This window comes from Elephas maximus, chromosome 17 (assembly GCF_024166365.1).
Source record: "Elephas maximus indicus isolate mEleMax1 chromosome 17, mEleMax1 primary haplotype, whole genome shotgun sequence".
NCBI classification, from domain to species: Eukaryota; Metazoa; Chordata; class Mammalia; order Proboscidea; family Elephantidae; genus Elephas; species Elephas maximus.
The window spans coordinates 86,069,454-86,093,699 of record NC_064835.1 but is presented as its reverse complement, the minus strand read 5'-3'; the positions used below and the strand labels follow the sequence as shown (position 1 = coordinate 86,093,699).

The window sequence follows — 24,246 nt, the reverse complement described above, 5'->3', positions numbered from 1 at the left end:
TTTTGCATTATGAAAATCTTTTTAAGTTCTATATTTCTGCTTTCAATGCTTCGTATTAACACTTGGGCAAACAATGCATTTGTTAAGTTGGCTCAATCAGTAGCCAGTACCGGAAATCTTACTAACGGTTGCGTTTGTCATCCTTCTCCAACATCTTTTCTTGAGAATTCAGATCCATTAGCTTCTCCCATACTAAACTATAGCTCTGTACTCCATATTATCATTAACTCCAAAATCACCTTTAAGTGAGCCATAGGTGTCAGATTATGGCATCCTCTTGAATTATTAACCCAACCTCAAAAAAAAAAAACAAACAAACAAGTACCATGCTTTAATTTAATCCAACCCATAACAGTCAACCCGGTTTTAGAAAGCTTGAAGGCTTGCCTCATGCAGCTCCAAGGAGTAAGATGCACAGGAACTCCACCTCCCATTACTTGTTTAACACCATCCCTTCACCAAGCCTAAAAGCACCAAAGCCAGTCAGCACTCAGGCTATGTACAGAAGTTCAGCTTCCCCTTACCTGTCAAACTCGCTATTACCATCATAGAAAATTCCCTGGATATTTCCCTACTCTTTGTTGTCTGTCAAGGAATGACGCAGCATACCCCATTTGTGGTAGAGTCCTAAAACCTTTAAAGGTGGGACAATTGTCCATTCGTAATAACTCTTTAACAGAACAATGGCTTGAAAAGGCTAATCAAAGAATTCCTTTCTCTTCATTTAATTCACATAATTATGCAAGGGATAACATGATTTGTCCCCCTCATGGAGATGTATTCTTATGTGGAGGATTGGATTGTCCCACAAAAAAGGAACCAAAGCGTAATGATGAGTTTTACACCTGGGCATTACCCTGTTTAAATGAATGGTACATGATGGGTGAATGCACCCTAGGCCTTCTAAAAGTCCCTTTAGACATGCATTCTTATGATGAAAACCAACATTAGACTAATGATCTAAATATCCTGGTTAGAAATTGCAGAGGAATCAAAGGCACTTATGGATATTACAATCCCATAGGGAAATACGCTAGCTTTGAATATGGATTTCTAAGATCGTTTTTCTCTTTCATTGGAGTAGTCCAATTAGAAACAGCTGTCTGAAACATGTCAGCCACTATAGAACAGTTAGCTAATGACATCTCAGGTAATCTCTAAGCACAGCAAATATCTTTAGCATCTTTAACTGATTAGTCCTGGACAATGGGATCGGTCTTGACTTTATATTAGCACAACAAGGTGCTAAGCACAACAATGTGCCATTGCTAACACCTCTTGCTGCAGCTGGATAAATATCACTGGAAATGTAGGACAGGGCATAAGGAAGATTCACCAGAAGGATTCTTGGCTCCACATAGAAGACATAAGAGCCCTAATGATTGGTTTGACATTTTTAGTTGATTTTTTTTTTTTTTTTACCAAATGGCAACAAATCCTGGTTTATTTCTCTTGTAAAAATTGGTTTAGTCATCCTCCTTTTTATTGCCACTTTCCTCTGCCTAACCAAATGTTTTTTCTTGTGCCACCTGGCTTTGTGCTCAAGCAGCCACCCCTACTTACAAACAACATGTCATGTACTTTGAAGAGATTGTCAAGATCTCTGTGGACTCACCTGAACCCTGACTTGAGCCCTTGCACAGGTCAAATAATTCCCCTCTAACCTGGCCTTTCTTCTGTCCAACCCTCTAGGTTTCAACAGTCATAGCATGGTGTGCGGTTACCCCTTTAGCTATACGGCAAACTGTGTACCTTGCCTACCCAGGGAGTTTTTTTTTTAATTAACTTTTATTAAGCTTCAAGTGAACGTTTACAAATCCAATCAGTCTGTCACATATAAGTTTACATACATCTCATTCCCTACTCCCACTTGCTCTCCCCCTCTTGAGTCAGCCCTTTCAGTCTCTCCTTTTGTGACAATTTTGCCGGCTTCACTCTCTCTCTATCCTCCCATCCCCCCTCCAGACAAGAGTTGGTAACACAGTCTCAAGTATCCACCTGATATAATTAGCTCACTCTTCATCAGCGTCTCTCTCCCACCCGCTGACCAGTCCCTTTCATGTCTGATGAGTTTCTTCGTGGATGGTTCCTGTCCTGTGCCAACAGAAGGTCTGGGCCCAGGGAGTTTTTGACCTTGGGTTTTAGTTAGAAACCTTTTGTCTATCAAGTTGTTCCTTCCAATTTGGCCTTGCTCTGTTCATGTCCGCAATACAAAGGATCACTGAAGCAGACTGAGCCATGGCATGGTGAAGAGGAATAATTAGATGATGTCCAACTATAGTGTCTAGGGTTTTAAAGGCCTGAGAAAGGCCATCTAAACCACCCCCCAAAAAAAGTCCTTGCAGAAGACGAGTTACTTCTTTGTGGGCAACATGAGACCTGCTCACCCTGAAGATGAGCCTCCACATATAGCAAGGAGGAGAACTGGTAAGTCCACAGAGGAAGGCACTCTCATAATGGTGATCAACAAATTTCTATGGGATTCTTGATCAAAAAGGAGGAATGACAAAGAGCATTCTAATATTTAAGGCATTTGACATGACTGAGGCTTCTGGCTGCTGAACGTAGGCCTGCCCCCCATTTTGTCAGCTTGACTATTTCTCAGATTTGCTTCTGCTTGTAATTCTCAGAAAGTTTGCTAATTAGGTGGTAGGTTAGTAATCACAATAAGAATCATTTAGCTTGCACAGGTGTTAGACATGTGACTTTAGTGTTTAAGCTGATTCTCAAAAGATGCCCCCTTTGCTCCCTCTCAATAATGTTTTTCTGACCCCCTTACAATACTTTGTACTTTTCCTTAACCTTGTTCAGCCTAAACCCAAGGGGGATCTAACCCCCTAAGACTTGTGGTCAGCCAGCTGCCAACTCAGTAAAGTGTCCAGCAATCAAACACTGTACCCTTTCTATTGGTTCCTTTGTGGTATTTACCTTTATAAGCTTTTGTAAACAAACTACTCCTTGGAGCACTGGGTCAGGAGTTTCGTGACTCTGTTTCTCCACAGTTTGAAAATTGTCCTCTCACTCAATAAAACTTTTGCTTTTACTTCAAGCAGAATTTTGATTGTTTTTTGCTGCAACAAGTACGTGCTCAATAAATATCCACGGAACAAATGTTAAATGAATGAATCACTTAGAAAATACTTCCCATGAAATATGAGCAGAATTTTAAGGACAAGGAGGAATATGGTCAGGAGAGAAGGGGTGTTGGTAGTGTTAGAGTAGATGGTAAAGCATGAGCCTATCCAAGCCTCTAGCAGCGGTTCTCAACTGGGGCATGATTGCACCCCTCACCCTTTACTCCCAACTGCAGGAATGTTGGAACGGGTAGCAGCATTTCTGGGTGTTCTTATCATAAAGGGGGATTGTTATTGGCATTTAGTGCCTGGGGCCATGGGTGCAAAGAGCAAGATGATCCCTTCATGACAGAAACTCTTTCCTTAAAATGCCAATAGTGCCTCTGCGGAGGAATGCTGCAGAAAAGCATGAATGAAAGGCAGATCTGAAAGGAGTGACACAGGGAATATGAGCTTCTGGGTCTGGCAAAAGGAAATAATATGTAGACTTAGACAATTTCCACTTAGATAATCAGTGACAACCACACTAATTTAGGAAAACACATAAAATCTATTGAACTGGGAATTGAGTCTTACATTCCGGGACACGTTTGCCATTAATTTATTACAAACCTTGAGTCTGTCCCTCAACCTCCATCGCAGTTTCCAAACTGCTCCTTACTTCTTTGAATGGGATGATGAGGAAGCCACTCGGTCCATGTACAGGCTATTTTGGATAATCTAAGGGTTAAAGTCCCTTCCTTGTTCCCTGGATTCTAGTGAAGTAAGGCTCCAATGTGTTGGTATTCCTGTGTTACATAATTACTTCTAGAGAGGAAAGAATAATCTCTATAGGTCCTTCTGTTGGTGAAGACACCTGAAGGAGTAGAATGAGGCAGGCAAAAAAAGGTGAGAAGCCTGAAGAAGACATGATGACCAGGAGCCTATGGAACACCTCAGAAAAAACAACGCAAGCCAGTCGCCATCGAGTCAATGACTCATGGTGACCATATGTGTGCAGAGTAAAACTGCACCGTAGGGTTTTCATGTCTCTGACTTTTCAGAAGCAGATCACTAGGCCTGTCTTCCAAGGTGCTTCCGTGTGGGTTCAAATGACCAATCATTGGGTTAGTAGCCCTGCGTTTAACTGTTTGCACCCCCAGGGACTCCTCAGTACCTCAGAGGGCTCAGTATTTCCCTCTCTTCTTTTATTTCTTTCCTGTGCTCTCCGGGAGAGCAGACCAGGAGCCCCTTTACAAAAAGCACTCAGCAGGTGACAGGCAGCCATGATTCCTCCGGGTTTGTCTTCTAAACGGTTCTCTTAGCACTCAGCAAGATGGCTTTCACGTGTGGCAGATATACTTGAACTTTAACTCTCTACTCCTGACTCTGGCTGAATATACAAGAAGTGTTTCCAGCTACCCAAAAGAAAGGTGGAATATATTATTATTATGTTCTCTTAATATCATCTCAGCGGAAAACATTTCTTCCTGGAATAAAAAACATCTTAAAAGAAGTGACTAAAAGTTAAATAGAATCCTCTAACAACCACTTCTGAATTTTTCCCAAGCCATGAACAAAGACTGAGACTGTCAATATTTAAAAGGCCTGTTGACTCTTTTCTCTCCTGCCTCCAAATACTTCCTGCTGACTTTTGTGATAGGAAAACGTAATGCTTGTTGATGTGTAGTTTGTAAGAAAATGATTTAAAAAACAAAGCAAAACAAACTAACAAACAAGAAACTCAGCCTTTCAGCCATCACTGGGGTGCCTACAAATTCATGCATTCCGGGTGGCAGGACCTGTCGAAAACAACTTGATAAGTTAATGTATGCCAAGTCCTCTAAGCTGGGTCTGATGCTTGGTGTAGGCGTTGCTTTCCTTTAACAGACTACTGTGATGCTGGGAGAAAAAGGTCTTTCTCAGCTCAGAGACTGGCAGCCCACCAATCACCAAGCAACGTCCTTCTGTGGTCCATGTCACCACACACTCCACACCAGGGTACTCAGCACCATCGACTGACCATTCCATTATTTTTTAATGACTGATTTTGACTGTGTTATTTAATTTGCATTATTCCACATCATTAAAATCTTTACAGAGGACAACTCACTGATCATCAAGAAAGAAGATGAGAATGTGTTAAATATTCTAAATAATTCCTTGAAATAAAAAATAAAAAAGCTTATGGCATTAGATTAAAATTATACATCATATACCAAAGCAAAGACCCCCAAATTTTCAATTGTTTCTCTTCTAAAAGACAAAAACAAACAAAAAACCTTTGGCTTTTGTACATTATTTTACGTTACTGTCGGAAAGTAGTAAAATAAACATTGGAATTAAATAGCAAAGAAAAATTACTTTGGTGACTCATGAAGTGAAAGCTGAAAAACCACTCATAGTAAACTAGATGAATTGTCCAATTTCATTCTTTCAAGTGTTGTACATTACAGCAACCAAATTTTTCTCCTAAACCTCTCATCATGCTCGCCTCTCAAGTTTCCTTTTATTCATTTCTCAGCAAAATAGGCTGAGAGGGCTAAGAGAATGCGGTATTGATCTGTCCTGAGTTCATTCCTCATTCATGAATGATGCTGAAGGCCAAGCCTAGAAGACAAAGCACCTTTTCAGCCAGAAATAGTCATTTTCTACGTTCACCTCAAGAGATGATATCTTTTTTCTTTGTCTCTATTGTAACAGGTTTGGTGCTTGGGAACGCAATAAAATATTCAGGCTTCAGTGTATGCTAAGTGAACAACCAAAATGCTGTGTGATACAGTCACCATCTGCTCTTGAAGGGAAATCAACAAGGAAATGAAATGCCCCGAGTATAATTAGATCAAGCAGCATAGAACAAGCTCATAGACATTGGAGTGGGGAGGAAAATGAAGGGAAGAGGCTAAAATTCAGAGGGGTCCTGGACCAATCCAATTTCTTACTTGATAAAAACAGAGGTAACACCTGGGCTGCTCTGTAACTCAGCCTACGTATCTACTGTGTGCCTGGCACTGGGCTTGGCTTGAGCCACAGCCAAAACAAACAAAGCCGTTGTCATAATTGTGCTTAGTGTTTAGAAGGTGAGGCAGACACGGCAAGTTAAACACACATAAAACATTCTAGATTGTAAGTGCTACGTCTGAAGAGAAGAGGGTCTATGAAATGCAGTAATGAGGGGGCCCTTATGGAATGAGTGCTCCAGGAAGGCCTAAGTAAGAGCTCACAAAGCTGAAGGATCCATGAGACTCAGCGGGTCAGAGAGATGGAGGCTGGGGAGGAGAAGGAAAGGCTCCAGGCATGGAAGCAGTTTCTGGAACAAAGGCTCTCAGAAGGCCCAGAGGTCAGCTCAGTAGAAGAACTAAAAGGAGGTGCTGTGGCTGCAGTTCAAGAGTGGTGGGGAGAGTGGTTGACCATGCTGAGGCCGTGGCAGGAAGGCCAATGCCACAGGGCTTTGGGGGCCAAGTTGAGAATTTTGGATTTTGTTCTGAGGGCTGGAAGAAGTCACTGAAGGGTTTACATTACGGGAAGCTGGGCACACGGTGCGTGGGCTCTCCTGGTACATTCATTGCAGCTCCCTGTGAATCTATAATTATTTCAAAATTTTTAAAAAGGAGTCAAGAGTAAGGTGCTATGACATATTTTTCAAATACAACTCTGGCTTTTGTGTGGTGAATGGATTTGGGTAGTAAGGGACAAGGTTAGAGATTATTGCAGGAATTCAGGCAAGAGAAGACCTGTGGTGGCAGTGGAGAGATTTTGCATTATAGCTGAGAGCTAGAATTGACAGAAATTGGTGACTGGAGATGGCAGTCCGGAGAAGGTGTCCGGAATGAGTCCCAGGTTTCTCTGGCTTGAGCACCTGGTATGGGTGGAGATCCACTGAGATGGGCAAGGCAGGTGCAGGAGCAGGGGTCAAAGATAGAGTTAGTTTTGGCCATGTTAGGTTCAAGTTGCCTACAGGATGTGCAAGTAGAGACATTGAGTAGACAGCTGGATATATGGGACTGAAGCTATACGTGCCAGTTAAATACAAAACATCAATATATTTTTGGCAAATAAAAGTAATAAAGAAGAGATGTATGACTTGAGGTTTCTGGATCTGTATTTTGTTATTTTTCTTCCTTTTTAAAAATTTTATTTATTTTGTTGTTACACCAATTTAACAGTTTCTACATGTACCCTTTAGTGACACTGATTACATTCTTCGAGTTGTGCAACTATTCTTACCCTCCTTTTCTGAGTTGTTCCTCCCGCATTAGCATAAATTCATTGCCTCCCTAAATTTCCTTTCTAATCTTTTGAGTTGCTGTTATCAACTTGATCCCATATAGGTAATTCTTTTTCTTTTTTTTAACATTTTACTGCTTATTAGGTGAAAGTTTACACAGCAAATCAGTTTCCTATTCAATAATTCATACACAAATTGTTTCCTGACATTGATTGTGGTCCCTGCAATGTGTCAGCACTCTCCTCATTTCCACTCTGGCTTCCCTGTTTCCATCCCTCCAGTGTCCTTGTCTTTCTTTGCCTTCTCATCTTTGCTTTTGAGCAAATGTTGCCCGTTTGGTCTTGTACAGTTGATTGTTCTAATAAGCACATTCCTTACAGGTATTGTTAATTATTTTATACGCCAATTATTATTTGGCTGAAAGGTGACCTCTGAGAGTGGCTTCAGTTCCAGCTTAAAAGGGTTTCTTAGGGCTAGAGTCTTGGGGGTTCCTCAAGTCTCTACCATTCTGTAAGTCTGGTCTTTTTTATAAATTTGATTTTTGTTTTATATTTTTTCTTCCATTCTAACTGGGACCTTCTATTGTGTCCCTGCTCAGAGTGGTCAGTAGTGGTATCTGGGTACCATCTAGCTCTTCTGGACTCAGGCTAGATGAGGCTGCGGTTTATTAGTCTTCTGGACTAATTGCTTTCTGGAGTCTTTGGTTTCCTTCACTCTCTTTTGCTCCAGATGAGAAGAGACCAATAGTTGTATCTTAGATGGCTGCTCACAAGCTTTTAAGGCCCCAGATGCTACTTGCCACACTAGGATGTAGAACATTATCTTTATGAACTATGTTATGCCAATCGATCTAGATGTTCCCCGAGACTATGGTCCTTAGCCTTCATAGCCAGTAACTCAGTCCTACAAGGTGTTTGGATATGTTAAGAAGTTTCCATTATAGATAGTTCTTAAAAGAGCATATGTTCAAGACAGACACTTTTTACTAGTTAAGCTAAACTACTGTCCGGTTTTAGGAAGGCTTCAGGGAATTTTTTTTTTTTTTTACTGTACTTTAGATGAAAATTTACAGAACAAACTAGTTTCTCATTAAACAGTTAGTGCACATATTATTTTATAACATTGGCTAACAACCCCACGATATGTCAACACTCTCCCTTCTCAATCCTGGGTTCCCTATTACCAGCTTTCCTGTTCCCTCCTGCCTTCTAGTCCTTGCCCCTGGGCCGGTGTGCCCCTTCAGTCTCATTTTGTTTTATGGGCCTGTCCAATCTTTGGCTGAAGGGTGAACCTCAGGAATGGCCTTATTAATGAGCTGAAAGTGTGTCTGGGGGCCATACTCTCAGGGTTTCTCCAATCTCTGTTAGGCCAGCAAGTCTGTTCTTTCTTTTTGAGTTAGAATTTTGTTCTACATTTTTCTCCAGCTCTGTCTGGGATCCTCTATTGTGATCCTTGTCAGAGCAGTCAGCGGTGGTAGCCAGGTATTATCTAGTTGTACTGGACTCAGTCTGGTGGAGGTCGTGGTAGATGTGGTCAGTTAGTCCTTTGGACTAATCTTTCCCTTATCTCTTTAGTTTTCTTTATTCTTCCTTGCTCCCGAAAGGGTGAGACCAGTGGAATATCCTAGATGGCCACTCACAGGCTTTTAAGAACCCAGATGCTACTCACCAGAGTAGAACGTAGAACATTTTCTTTATAAACTATGTTATACCAGTTGAGCTAGATGTTGCCAGAGACCATGGTCCCCACAGTCCTCAGCCCAGCAATTTGGTCCCTCAAGGAGTTTGGATGTGTCTATAGAGCTTCCATGACCTTGCCTTGTACAAGTTGTGCTGGCTTCCCCAATACTGTGTACTGTCTTACCCTTCACTAAAGTTACCACTTATCTATTGTCTATTTAGTGTTTTTCCATTCCCACCTCAGGGGATATTTTTGGTTTAAGGTTTAAAGATTATCTCAGGGCAATAGTTTCAGGGGTTCATCCAACCTTCATGCTCCACAAAGTCTGGAGTCCATGAGAATTTGAAATTCTGTTCTGCATTTTCTCCCTTTTGTTCAGGATTTTTTCTATGGAATCTTTGACCAAAATGTTCAGTAATGGTAGCCAGGCACCATTCAGTTCTTCTGGTCTCATGGCAAAGGAGGCAGTTGTTCATGGAGGCTATTAGCCACACATTCCATATCCTCCTCCTATTCCTGACTCTCCTTCTTCCTCTGTTCCTTCAGGCAAATGGTGACCAACTGCTGTGCCTCGGATGGCTGCTTGTTAGCTTTTAAGACCCCAGACACTACGAAGTGAACTAGGAGGTAGAACAGAAGCACTGAACATGTTATTAGGCCAATTAACTGGTATGTTCCATGAAACCATGACCCTAAACCTCCAAACCAAGGAAACAAGTCCCACGAGGCTTTAGTTGTACATAAGCAGCCTCAGCAGCTACTCTTCTTCTTTTTTTGTTGTTGTTGTTATAAATATATCTATCACACAACTTTTGCCAATTCAACTTTTTACAGGTGTACAACTTATTGACAGCAATTACAATAATTGGCTGTGTAACGCTATCCTTAATCAATTCAATATTCCATCACCATTAACCCCCTTTCCCTTCCCTACCACCCCTGGTAACTGCTAATAAACTTTGTTCTCTATACATTTGTCTTTTGTCTTTTTATGTAAGTGAGGTTATACAATATTTGTCCTTTTATGATTGACTTATTTCATTCAGCTTCATGTCTTCCAGCCCCATCCATACTGTAGCATGTATCAAGACTTCATTTCTCCTACTGGCTGAGTAGTATTCCATTGTATGGATGTATCACATTTTGTTTATCTATTCATCTGTTGATGGACATTTAGGTTGTTTCTACCTTTTGGCTATTGTGAATAGTACTGCAATGAACACTGGTATTCAAGTCTCTATTTGAGTCTCTGCTTTCAAGTCTTTTGTGTATATACCTAGGAGTGGAATTGCTGGATCACATGTTCTACTTTGCTATTTTTCTAAAAGAAGTATATTTGGGATTCAACTAGTTAGTATTTGGAGTCCCTGGGTGGTGCAATGGTCAGTGTGCTTGTCTGTTAACCAAAGGGTTGGAGGTTCTAGTCTACCCAGGAGCACGCTGGAATCTCACAGGACAATTTTAGTGCAGGCAAGACCTTGAGCAAGAGATGTGATGTAAAGGGTTCGCTCAGCAGGTCTAGGGTGTGCAAATCCTGCACATTCCAAGGAAAAGTCTAGAGCTGGCCCAGATCCTAGGAGATAACCTCTAAGCCCTTGAAATATCCTGCCTAATAACAGTGTCTGGGATCTTGGGACATGCCAGATACTTTATGCTAGTAATGTGGTTTATGGTAGAGGCCTTGAGCCAAGCTGTATTAATTTGACCTCTGGGAAGGGGTTGTAGACTGAGTAACTAAGGTTAGCCACGTGAGTGCTCCATGCCCACATGACTGATCTCCCAAAAAAACCTTGGACACCAAGGCTCAGGTGAGCTTCTCAGGTTGGCAATACTCTGTGTACACTGTCACATATCTTTGCCGAGCAAGTTAAACACTGTCTGTACAACTTCTCTGGGAGAGGACAACTGGCAGCTTGTGTCTGGTCTCTCCTGGATTCTGCCTGATGTGACTTCTACCTCTGCTGATTTTACTCTGTATCCTTTCACTGTTATAAACCATAACCGTGAGCATAACACCATTTGACTTCTGTGAGTCCTTCTAGCAAATCACTGAATTTCACGGCGGTCTCCAAGACCCCAGCTCAGAGGCAACAATGATGATGGCCCATTTGTGACTCTTATGTTTGGCATAGCAAGTGAATAGTGAGACTAGTCACTTCCCACTTTGTTGGGTTTGCCAAATGTCTTTTTTGGAGCTTTTAAAAAAGCCCTTATACTGCCTTGGTGTGACGGTTTGGTGGAATCCCATACAGTTTTCCACTTGCCTTAGGAACCAAAAACACACCACACCCATTGCCACTGAGTCAATCTCGGCTCATAGTGACCCTATAGGACAGAGTAGAACTGCCCCATAAGGTTTTCAAGTCTGTAAATCTTTACGGAAATAGGCAGCTACATCTTTCTTTCATGCAGTGGCTGGTGGGTTCAAACCACCGAATTTTTGGTTAGCAGCTGAGCACTTAACCACTGCACCAAATGTTACTTTGTTCTTGTATAAAGAAAATATGAAAGTAACATACACGCTTTGTCAATTTTGTTAAACGCAACCTATGTTTGAAGAACCAAATTCGAAGTCTGGCTTTCTGTCTCATTTATGCCTCTATTTAGTCAAACAAAATAGCAATATTTAAAGGTAAAATAGATTTGTAATGGCTAGGAATGATTCTCAGAATTGTACTTTGCAAACAAATGATACAGTGTAAGGAAGAGCCGAACCAATTCCGATGGCGTTATTATTGGTGTGAGTATTTTCACCTCTCAAGTGAACCCTGCTTTATAGTTTGTATGTGAAACTGCTTTCACATATAGCATTTAATTGCCACACACTCTTTCTTGAATTGCCTTGGACTTTTAAGAACAAAGTTCAGGTTGAAGGACAAGGTACACAGACCTCCCTGGAGAGACGTTCTGGCTAACCTTTACTCCTGCACTTTGCCCGTGTGGAGAGGACCATTTGTGGTGGCCTGACATTTTAAAAACTGTGTGGTCTGCTTCTTAAAGATGGTCTTGTTTCACTGGACACAACCTGTTGGCTGCAGATCTGGTTAGGATGTAAAGGGGAAGTGCCCGGGCCATTGAATTATCACAGATGATTTCGTTCCGTGTAGAAACAACAGGCTAAGAAAGTCTCCTGAGAAACACTGTGCTTATGAGATAACCAAACCCGTTTAAAGAATAAAAAAAGAATATGGGAGGAAAAAACTCAAACAACTTTCCAAGCACATATCTGGACTGAACGCCTGAATGATTTTACGTAAACCCATTACTGTATGAAACCTCCCAAGCCTGGATATGAGTGATAGTATATACTCCCAGGAGTAACCACTCTTGAGTGATTACACCTCTGAAGAAGCCATTGAAGAAAACACCATTAAAGTCACAGGACAAAGGGGTATTCCTCTGAGCTAAACTAGGGCTGTCCTCTGGAGGGAGAAGCCTGTGTCCGCTGCCAAGCAGCAGGCCTGCCGAAGCTGGAGGCTGCATTTGAGAAGAGCACACACCAGCTAACGATGCGTGGCCCCTCTTCTGTGTGCATAACGGAGCTTCTATTTTGCTGGTATTGATATCCACCATTAATAAAAACTTGGTTTCATTTCAGAAAAGCAGCTCCCTCTATGAATGCTTTGACTTAACAAAGGGATGGTTCTCTGCTTTTGTGTTAACTGTATGTTTGCCCCAGTTTAAGGGACCATCTTTTCATTTTTATATAATATTCTCATTTTCCAGCTTGACATTCAGGGCCCGCAGACTGAAATTCGGCACTTTGTATGGCCTGGGTGGTTGGACACAGCTAAATGTATATAAATCTCAGCTGGGACTCTACAGGAGGTCTGAGGAAATATTTTAGGAAACAAGAGTTATGGGCCTTTGTACGTCTGTGCTCAGCGACATTTAAGTCGGCTGACTAGCTGAATTTTGGAAATTACAGTCAGTTAACATGAGGAAAAGGCGATTACATTTTAATGTATCTGCACCTACGGCTGCGCTTTTTCATAAAGAGTGGCAGATACTGGAAAACTGGCCATCTTAGAAGAATTTTGCATTTGTTCCTGGTGATGGTGAAATTTTCCTTAGGAAATATAATTACTTGACTAAGCTTTGTGTTGTTGTTGTGCCACTGAGTTGATTCCGACTCACAGTGACCTTACATGACAGAGTAGAACTGCCCCATTAGGTTTCCAAGGCTGTAATCTTTACGGAAACAGGCTGCCACATCTTTCTCCTGCAGAGTGGCTGGTGGGTTTGAACTGCCAACCTTTTGGTTAGGAACTGAGTGCTTAACCACTGTGCCACCAGGGCTCCTAGATTAAACTTTAGGACTGTTAAAAAACAAACAAAAAACCCTCCTGCAGAGACATTTGAGGTTCACCGACTGTAACCGAAGTCTCGAATATATGATGACTTCATATACAGAGATGAGAAAGCTCTGAAAGGCAGTAGTTTTCTATGAAAGTTATTGCCCTTTTGCCATATTAAGAAGAAACCAATTCGGCAGGATGACCAAACTAGGTATTTAGCTTAGGTACGACACTAACGCAAGGCTAAAAATAAAAACAAACCACTCTTTTTGTTCATTTGTTTCTCTTTTGCTACTAGGTTTAACATATGTAAAATATGCTTATTTTTGGTAGTCTTTAGAACAGAACATCTCCTGACACTTAAAATATACTTTAAAGGCTTCTCGAGTGGATTCTCGGAGTCAATGAGCACACTGAAATATTACTAATATGCAATTCATCAAGGAGCTCGTGTCTCACACTGTTTGGTGCTTAGTAGGCATTCAAGACTTTGGGGATGACGTTTATATAAAAATTTTCTAGCTCCTGTTTGACTGTAAATAACATAGACAAAGCAGATTGTTTCTAACGCAGGAGGTATTTGATTTTGGAGCCTCTCCCCCCAAAGCTGGTCCTGATTACTGAGTCAATTCCTGTTTATATAATTCTACACAATTTTGGCAGAATTCAAGAGCACATACCAGGGCGTGGGCTTTTATGAATCTCCCGGGATGTGAATGTCAAGCTGACTGGATGAACTCTGGCCACAAATCCCAGACAAGCACAATGACTCTATTTATTCAGACTTGGCCGCCTGAATGCAGATTGATTCTGTTGAGTAATAAATTTTCACAGGCCAAGAACTTCAGCACCAACCAGGCTGATCCTGAGAAGAGAAATGCACCCAGGGAAGTGGAGCTGGACTGCAAACATCTCCTCTGTTATTACTCCACATCGGCGGGTCATTCATCAAATTTATTTGGTCACTGATTGACAGGCACTGCCAGTGACTCCCGAGGTTCTTGTCCAAAGCACTGTTTTCTGTGATACAATTGTCACATTACAAAGGAACAAGGGAAAAAATGAACAGCTGCCATTACAATTGGCAATCTGCTTTTAATATGACACCCCAAACTGATGTGAGTTATCCAGTGACCTCTGCAGAGAAGAACAGAGAACCCGGATGGGAATGCTTCCTGTGCCAAGCTACGAGAAACCCAAGGGACCAAAAAGCAATAAACACTGCGATTCAGGGTTCAGAGGAATCTTACTTACAGGCTGGGCATCTTGATGCAATGAGGCTTCAGATTTTTTCTGAGAGAACTGATTATTACCTTATGCATTATAAATAAGAAAAGAATTGGCTCTTTAACTTGCAGATTTATGTTAACTACCTAGATATCTGTTAATTGTGTGCTCTCCAAATATTGATTGGAGATTAAAAGGTAACTCTTCTTCAATGTGTGAGAAGTAAATTATGCTGATAGGAAAATTTCTCTCTACAGATTATATCCAATGATCATTGCTGTAAAATTAAAATTGTCAGCCTTAAGTGGATAAACCATGCTCATTTACAGAGAAAAATGCAGTTATATGATTAAAATGAAAAGACTGCCTAATATGTGTGGATAATGTAATTACTGGAAGCTGCAGGCACGTACGAACCCATTCAGTTCTGATCCCTGCTCCTTTGCTCTCCCCAAGCCTCCATATTTTTCATCTCTGAAGCACCATCTGCAGATGACACGATCTTCGCTGCTCCTTGCTGGAAGTTTTAATCATGTGTCTGTCCCTGTCCTTCTGCCTTGGCCACAATAATTTCATCTAGATATTTGTTTGTGTCCAACCTCCCAAGGCAGAGCCCATCTTTTTACCAAACAGGAAGATGGGCAATATAATTCATCTCTCCCTTCCAATCCATTTAAACACTCCTGTAGAATTTAGTGCTTTTAGGAACAATCTTCACTTAAATCCTCTAGTTCCTTCACATTCTTCCATGGAAACACTGGCCTTGGAAACTGTTAAAACCAAGAGTACGATCCCACAAATTGCTATGTGTATCACTTATCTTTGATTTACCCGGACAAACAAGGAATCAGATTCTCGAATGATCTGCCCCGTTTCTAGTTTGATCCTCATCCAGAATTAAAACTATTGGAGCAACCAAGATAATGTGCTTCCATATCAATTATCTCCTCAAGTTTTCTAAAGGCTGGCCTGAGTGACCCTGTCACAACTTCAGCTTTAGATCCCAGGGTCGAAATTTCGTTATCCTTGAAACAGAAGGGTATGGAGAAACCCATTTCCTTGGTTTTGGAGGCTTCTGTTTGAGATAACTATGAAAACTTGTAATCTCAACATGGCTTGATGTTAAGTCTCTTTAAGATGTGGCTATAGACATATCCATGGAAATTGGACAGATTGGTTATTTGTACTTTAAATGGTAGCCAATTTAAGATCTTGGTCTCAAATTTTTGTAATTTCCATCAAACCTTTGGTCTCTGGATAAGGCTAAATTGAAAAATTCTAGCGTTCCGTGTAAAAAATAAAGGTAGAGCAAAGGTCATCTTTGATACTGGACAATGAATTCAGCTCAACATTATGCATTTATTCATGCATCCATTCAACAAATATTTAGCACCTTTGCTGTGCCAGACCCAATCCCTGATCTCAGAAAACTTCCAATCTAGTTGGTAGGGACAGATATTTAAAAAATAAGCATATGAATACGTAATTAAATTTAGGATATGACTTAAGAAGAAAGATTAAGGTTGCTGTGAGGAAGACGAATGGGCTAGGTTAGACAAAGGTGAGGCCCCTCTGAGGAGGTGAAAGTTACGGTGCACGTACAAGGTGAACAGGTGTTCGCCAGGCAAACAATGAGAGACAGTAGGGGCCTACAGAGGTCCTGAGGCATCTGAACTTGGTTTGCTGGAGGGGCTGAAAAGGGTCCCATGGGGATGAAGTGCAATGAATGAGCTCAAAATGAAATGAAGAGGAAGAAACAGGAAGCCTGACTATGCAGGGTAGTGGCTGCCATGTTATAGGCTCTGAATTTCATCCAAAGTGTAATGGGAAACCCATTTAAGATCTTAGGTCAAGGAAAGACTTGACCTGATTTATGTTTTTAAGAGATCACTGTGAAGAGTGAACAACTAGACAGAGAATCAGCAGGTATATAGAAGAAGTCCACAACAATATCTAACAACGGAATCTAATTGACATTGACAGAACCCTCCACCCAGCAGCACCCTGTGAGGAGGTTATGTCATGGGGAGAGGGCGGAGTGGGAATATGGGCATTTATACGAGAGTGGTTTAGACTAGCCATGATGGAAAGAAGGGGATGGACTCATATTTAATTTTAGAGGTTGAACTTATAGGATTTGGAGATAGAATGAGTATTTGTGTAAAGAATAAGGAGTCATCAAGGATCAGTCTGATGTTCCTAATTGAAATGCTTGTGAGATACTCAAGTGGAAAAGTCAAGTAGACCTGTAGTTCAGAAAAGAGTTCTGAGTCGAGGATATAACTTTAGAAACTGCCAGTATATAGAAATTGAAAGTCATGGGAATGGTAAGATCACTGAGAAAGAGTGGAAGAGGAGAAAATCCAGGACCAAATGCTGAAAGACCCAACATTAGAGATTGGGTAAGAAAGAGACGTTAGCAACGGAGCCTGAGAAGAAACTGCCAGAGAGGCAGGACGTAAACTAGGAGCGTGGCGTTAGACATCTCAAGAGAAGGGCATGTTTTAAGAAGAGAGGGAGCAACCGTTTTCAATGCTGTATGTCTTATGGTAAGATGAGGGACTGCAAAAAGCCAACACATGTGGTTTCATGGAGGTCACTGGGGACCCAATGAGTAGCAGGAGTGGTGAGGGAGAAAAGAGTCAAAGGAGCAAGTCCCCAAGAAACTCAGCTGAAATGGGATTTAGAGAGCCCCAGCTAGGGATGGTCCCTTAACAGTAGGAGGGCAGCTCTTGTAACAGGAGGGAAGAAGGATGGGTGAAGACAAAGACAGTGGTATTGATCTGGTGGTGAGAAGATGAGGCTTTCCTGTTAGATGCTGGTAAGCCACAGTATGCACTAGGGAAACAAAGACAAATAAGATACAAACTAAGCTTTGGATTCTCACTTGAGAAGTTGGAAGGACAGAAAACTAAATCCCACATGATCCACATGTTTTCAGTTCTGTGATGGAGGTAATTATGGGATATTAAGGGATCCCTGGTGACTCGACAATGGGCAGTGGGTTTGGTTTGGCTTTTTTATCCCCAACAACAGCAGAATACACATTCTTTTAAGTGACCATAGAACATACACCAATACAGACCACATTTTGGGCCATCACAAATACCCAATACATTTACAATGAGTGAAATCAAACAGTGTGTGTTCTCTGACCACAATGAAATCAAGCCAGAAACCAGTGAAAGTATTATCATGATATCAAAACCAGAAAAGGACAGTATAAGAAAAAAAAAAAAGAAAACTTCAGACTAATAGCCCCCATGAACATAAACAGGCAAAGGTGTGGTGAGGATGTAAGCAACTGGAATGCACTTACATTGTTGGTGGGAATGTCAATTGGCACCACCATTTTGGAAAATGGCTTGGGATAATCTACTAAAATTGAACATGCACATACCCTATGGCTCAGCATTTCTGCTCCTAGTCATCCACCCATTTCCACTGAGTAAATTCTGACTCATAGAGACCCTACAGGACAGAGTAGAACTGCTCTATAGGGCTTCCAAGGCTATAATCTTTTCAGAAGCAGACTACCACAGCTTTTTCTCACACAGCAGCTGGTGGGTTCGAACCACTGACCTTTCAGTAAGCAGCTGAGTGCATAACTACTTCTCCACCAGGGCTCCTTGCTCCTATGCACAGACTCGAAGGAAAGGTTCCCATTTGTTCACTAAAAGATCTGCACAAGGACGTTAATGATGGCACTATCCCATTAGCCCTATATATCCACAAGCTTAACAGCAGTAGAATCGCTAAGTATGTTATATTCTCATAATGGAATATAACACAGCATTGAAAATAATCAAATTTCAATTACATGCAACAACATGGACGGATCTCACGATCATAATGTTGGGTGAAAGAAGCCTGACACTAAAGAGTATATGCTGCATGATTCCGTTGACATGAAGTCCAAAAACAAGCAAAATTACTCTATGTGGTTAGAAGACAGGTGAATGGGTTCTCTTCTGGGGATGGCTGGAAGAGCATGTGGAAGTAGCTGGACAGCTGGTCTGTTTCTTGATCAGGGTGTTTGATCTGGTTACCTGGGTGTGCTTGGTTTGTGGGTATTCATCAAGTCGTCCACTTGGGATACATGCATTTGTCTCTATGTATTTTTTTTTTTTTTATGCTGTATTCAGTTATAAGTTGACTAAAAAAGGCCAAAACAAAATAGAAAATGCCCTTTGGATCTGGCAGCATGAAGATGATGAATGTCACAGATGGAATTGTGTCCCCCAAAATGTGTGTCAACTTGCCTTGGCCATGATTCCCAATATTGTGTGATTGTCCACCATTTTGTCACCTGATGTGATTATCCTATGTGTTATAAATCCTACCTCTATGATGTTAATGAGGCAAGACTAGCGGCAGCTGTGTTAATGAGGTAGAACTCAATCTTCAAGATCAGGTTGTGTTTTAAGCCAATCTCTTCTGAGATATAAAAGAGAGAAGCGAGCAGAGAGACACAGGGACCTCATACCACCATGAAATAAGAGCCAGGAGAACAGTGCATCCTTTGGACCTGGGTTCCCTGTGCTGAGAAGCTCCTTGAGAGGGGAAGATTGATGACAAGGACCTTCCCCGCCAGAACCAACGGAGAGAGAAAGCCTCCCTTGGAGCTACTCCCTGAATTTGGACTTCTAGCCTGCTAGACTGTGAGAGAATAAATTTCTCTTTGTTAAAGCCATCTGCTTGTGGTATTTCTATTATAGCAGCAATAGATGACTAAGACAATGGGTGATGTTAAATTCAGGTGAAGTGGCAGGCTTCCAGGATCTAACATGAATTCCATTTTGACAAATGGTGACACTGAAGCAGAGGGCAGCTGAGAGACTGGCCCAGGGTTGCAAAGCTACTAAGAAGAGAGCAGGGATATGATCACAGGGAGCAGGGTCGCCAAACCTGTGCTCTTAATCACTAAACGAGACTGCCCTTGATCTTTTCTAGCCCTTTATCTTTGAGTGTACAAAGGCAATTCGGAGGAAAGCAAACAGCAGATAAAGAGTGTTCAAATGGACAAGAGTCTGAGAAACTCTGTGACGAAGGGCTAACAGGCCTACCTCTTGACGCTCTTGTAGACATCACTTTGTTACAGTGCCCATACAGCATAGCAAGTAATAGTCACAAGAAAACTGGGCATAGTGTAAGAAAAGTTAAAGATTTTAGTATATCATGTCTGCTGAGCCAGGGATAGGTACCACACCTGTACCAGCGACATTTTTTGAAATATTTTGGGTTAACGGAAAACTGTTAATAATACCTGGAAAAATCACTTATTTTAAACATTTAATTACAGTAAAACCTGCAAAAGCCAAAAACTGTGTAAGGTGGAAACCTGTCAGAGAAGGAAAACTCAAATATTTTCCACTAATAAAGAGTGACAGAAAAGCGGTAAGACTGCACCCAGTCAAAGGTGGAAAACAAGACAGTGCCTCTGAGTTCGGCTCTTATAGGCTCCACTGTATCTCACAACGCCAGAGAAATGGAGTGTGTGTGTGTGTGTGTGTCTGTGTGATGCATGTGTGGACAAGCTCTACTCTTTTAGGACAAAATCATATTTTGGTCTTGGAGAGAAAAAATACCATGTCATTAGTCTTTTTTAAAAGCATGGGAATTACCATTTTGTGATTAGGCTAGGGTATAATTACAGGCCAAAGCAGGATAACTTAATATAATTAGTGTTGAAGCAATAACTTAGACTACCATATACAAAACCATGTCTGGAGCCTTAATTAGGTGCAAGGGATTACTGTATAAAAATCTTTCATTCTGTCAGCTCCTTTAATTGCAAAAGATAGGGAGGTATGGTGCGTGCCCAGAGGAACCAAATGCGAGAAGAACCTGACCTAAATATTCACAACACAGTATTACCAACGGCCACAGCTGAAAAAGAACAGCTAATAAGGCAAAAAAAAGAAGTCAAATAAAAGTTCTTACTGCCTTAGACAGCATGTTTATCTTTAATAATACATTTTTTTCTTGAATTTTTGGTGAAATATTTCCTGGAAATAACTCAGGAAATTCTTTCCAAATTAAGAAAGGCTTGCTGAACGAAAAAGTCTATGAAATCTTTTTCAAATATAAAGTACACACAGTTTACAAAGTTGATATGATTAAATCCACAATGTCCCTATATGAGCCTCTCAATGGGAAAAAAGTCACAAAGAATTAGATCATTTGCTTATAGTCACATACAGGAACCCGACAACCATTCGCTGTTGAGTCGATTCTGACTCATGATGACCCCATATGTGTGTCAGAGTAGAACTGTGCTCCATAGGGTTTTCACGGGCTGATATTTTGGGAAGTAGATTGCCAGGCCTTACTTCTGAGGTGTCTCTGGGTGGACTTGAACCTTCAACCTGTTGGTTAGCAGCTGAGCACATAACTGTTTGCACTACCCAGGGACTCCAGTCGCATGCACGAGGAATCAAAATTAGGAGTGAAGTTGTACACTTCTGCTAAGGTTGCTGGGTTAGAGACATCTGACTGCCGTCATGTGTACACTTAGAAGAAAATTAATCATTCTCTAAAAAACTGGAAGCACAAGAGGCCACCCCTTGCTAAAATAACCTCCCTGCGCTTGGGGTTTCTCCGCTTGCCAACCTAGCTCCTAGATTCCTTGGTTCTGTTTCACACCCAGCTCCTTCTGTGGTGCCTTGCCTTCTCTCAAGAGACAAACACCTCCTTCTGCAACCTCACGGCCACATCTGCTCAGATGCTCTTCCTGAAAAATGTCCCTTGCCTTTTACTTACCTCTGCACTCGCTCCCTACGTTATTCGTATTTGCATGTCTAGACGGCAGAATCGCCTTCATAGCATTTCGCCATACCTTCCTATAAAACACATTACTCCAAAATCAGTTGGATCCTAAAGTATTTTGGACTGCATGTAAAAATGACTAATAAAAAAGCTCTCTGAACTGTCTTTGTACCTATCACATTCATATCAAGTTCACAAAATACAATACAGGTAACGAGAACAAAGAAAGAGAAGTGTAAGAAAAATCTGTGTTTAGTGTTTTCAAACTTGTCTTAAAATACAAACATTTCCTGAAATGCACATGGGAAAGTGATGAATACTAAGTGGATTTTTTTTCATGTTAAATGACTGATCAGAAGACTATTTATAAACCCCTGACTGTTGTCTCGAGCTGATAAATCAACACCAGGGGAGAACATTTCAAGCACATTTATCGTTTAAGACAAACAGCCTAGACAGAGTGTGATTATTTTTTATTCATCATCCTAGCTCACCTCTACGTTGGCTTCTCCTCAGTGTTAATAGTGTCTGTGTAGGGCTTCTCAATATTTAATGTTCCAGCTTGCCTGTTGCATGCTGATGCGGTTAAGGTCACACGTGTGAGCTGGCCCGTCAGCTTCGCAAAGAAGACAGGCTCTGTTTCACAGTCAAGCCTGACCCTCATCTACTTCCTCATAAACACCTGTGGTTGGTCTCAATGTCATAAAGAATTACAGTTTTAAGGGAAATTAAATCCAAGGTATTTTAACAGACTGGCCCAAAGACACAGAAGCTAGTAATTAGCAGAGGACAACCCAGCATCCTGGGCCACCACGACTCTGAGTTTTCCTGACACAGGTAACACCCAGCAGAGCCCGTGACGCCAGCAGCAAGCATGTCACATTCAAAGATGGCTGAATAAAAGAATGTCCTACCTGTTCATTCTCCTCCTCGTCACTACTTAGCTTGAGGTCATCTTCCAGCATTCTGAAAGAAGGAACAGATAGGTACAGATAATTAGTCGGACCAAAATAACTTAGCAACTAAATACAGTGAGACCCGTGAGAACCGGAACTTGGTGGGACTGCCTTGTTTTTCTGGGTCTCGAAAGCTGTCCACCTTTGACCAGGTGCAGTTTACCACTTTTCTGTTGCCCTCTATTTAGTGGAAAATATCTGAGTTGTCCTTCTCTGACAGGTTTCCGCCTTGCACAGGTTCTGCCTTTCGCAGGTTGTACTGCGTCATCTTCATTGGAGCAATGCTTCAGGGATAAGTTATTCGATTCCCTAACACCTGTTTTCTTTTCCTTCTAGGTGATTTTCCTCTGATGCCCGTGGAAACAACGGTTATATGATAAGATAGGTTGGTTCAAGAATATGTTTTTTTAAACTAACAGAACCAAATTGGGCCTTTTCCCTGTAAAGTTTTAATTGCACGATCAGATCATTTGTTCAGTGTCTTCTGCGTGTCGGGTGCTGAGCTATATACCCTTGCTGACCTGGGGGGCCTTCACGGTAAAGAGGAGAGAACAAATAGAATTCTGTGGAGGGCCTAAAACAATAAACTTGAGTTGTGAGCAATAGCTGCTTATGTCTTCCATCAGCCAAAGCCTGGAGAAGACATCTGCCTGGAGAGCCTACTGCGTGAGCAGCCTTCACGGTTAGCAGAAAACCAAACAGGAGGGAGCTTTCTCGGAAGACTGTGAAGGTAGTTCCCCAGGTGACCCTCGACAGGTATAAAAGGAAAAGGAAAACAAAACAAAAACCCAATCTTTAATCCCTACTATTTCCAATGATGATAAAATTGTATTCTTAGCAGAATTGCTAAACTGCTTCTTTACAGAATAGGAGTTTTCAGATTAATTCATTTCAAAAGAAATCTTACTCAGAGTCACAATGCATCACACAGACAGAAACAGAACAGGGGGCCAGTCTGCTTCCGGTGAACTTTGGGGCTCCACAGATCAGTGTGGAAACGGCTGAGTCAGAGCTAGGAGACTTCACTGTCTTTCCTGAAGTCAACTGCCAAAGCTTATCTCCTACGATGTGCCTGGTTTCCTTAAAAAGCCAGTTACAGGCCTATCATCAATATATTCCTCTGACTATTCTTATAAGTAATTTCAGTGACTTCTGGGGTGAACTGAGGGTAAAGACCTAGCAGGGAGGTCATGGCCCCAGTTCTGCCCCAACTGTCTGTGTGTTTCAGGCAAGGCACTTAACCCCCCACCCCATTACCCTATCTGTAAAATGAGGGGTTATGCTGGGCAATCCCATAGAACTGTTCCCTACTTTAGATTCAATGAGTCTGTAAAATACCCCCCACCCTTAATTTCGTAAAGTAGAAAAACTCTTCTATTTGCGCCAGAGAATACCACTGAGAAATTTCTAACTAATTTTTGGCATATCATTTAAGGCATTATCACAAGGACACCAAAGCTGGTTCCTCATGGGTTACCGCTATTCTGTCAGTAGTGTCAAGGACCATTCTCCTCTTGTTTAAACCATAAACAAACAAACAAATTTAAAAAAATCAACAAAATGGCGGAGCTTCGCTCCCAGTTGCTCTCTACATCTGGCTTGCTATTCATTTCCCTTAAACTCAGAAACTGTAACACTTGGCTTCAAAGAGAAGAGATACCCTAGTGATTTATTCCAGCATTGTTTGGGAATAACCTAGGGCAGCGGACCCTGTTTTCTCTGTCTCTGCCTCCCCAGTCACCTGTGCAGTGATGACACAAAATATGACACCAGTCTGTGAATTAAGCTGAGGCACCTTCCCTAAGACTGTGTTCCTCCCCAAAGGCACAAATGCCTTTCTGATAAAAAGGATCAGAAAAGCAGGACAGTGTCTTGCCTCCACCCCTCACTCCTTTCAGGGTAAACAGCCAGCTGCAATTTGGTTTAATGGCAGGGACTGCCCTGCCAGCATTTGGGTGGTCCTGCCGGTGGGTGGGAAAAGACATACATAATCATGTTGAACAACCCCTTGCTGTTAGATCAAAGTCATGTCAAGG

General features: G+C 41.6%; 1 protein-coding gene across 15 annotated transcripts in view; it reads right to left on the bottom strand.

The window, feature by feature from the left end:
- AFF3 (ALF transcription elongation factor 3) overlaps positions 1-24,246 on the bottom strand; it is a 685,346-nt gene that overhangs the window by 137,527 nt on the left and 523,573 nt on the right. For all 15 annotated transcript variants that reach the window (XM_049856158.1, XM_049856156.1, XM_049856165.1 and 12 more), the window contains one exon: positions 22,169-22,220. In XM_049856158.1, the coding sequence (XP_049712115.1) occupies positions 22,169-22,220 (52 nt within the window). The remainder of the gene's footprint in view (positions 1-22,168; positions 22,221-24,246) is intronic.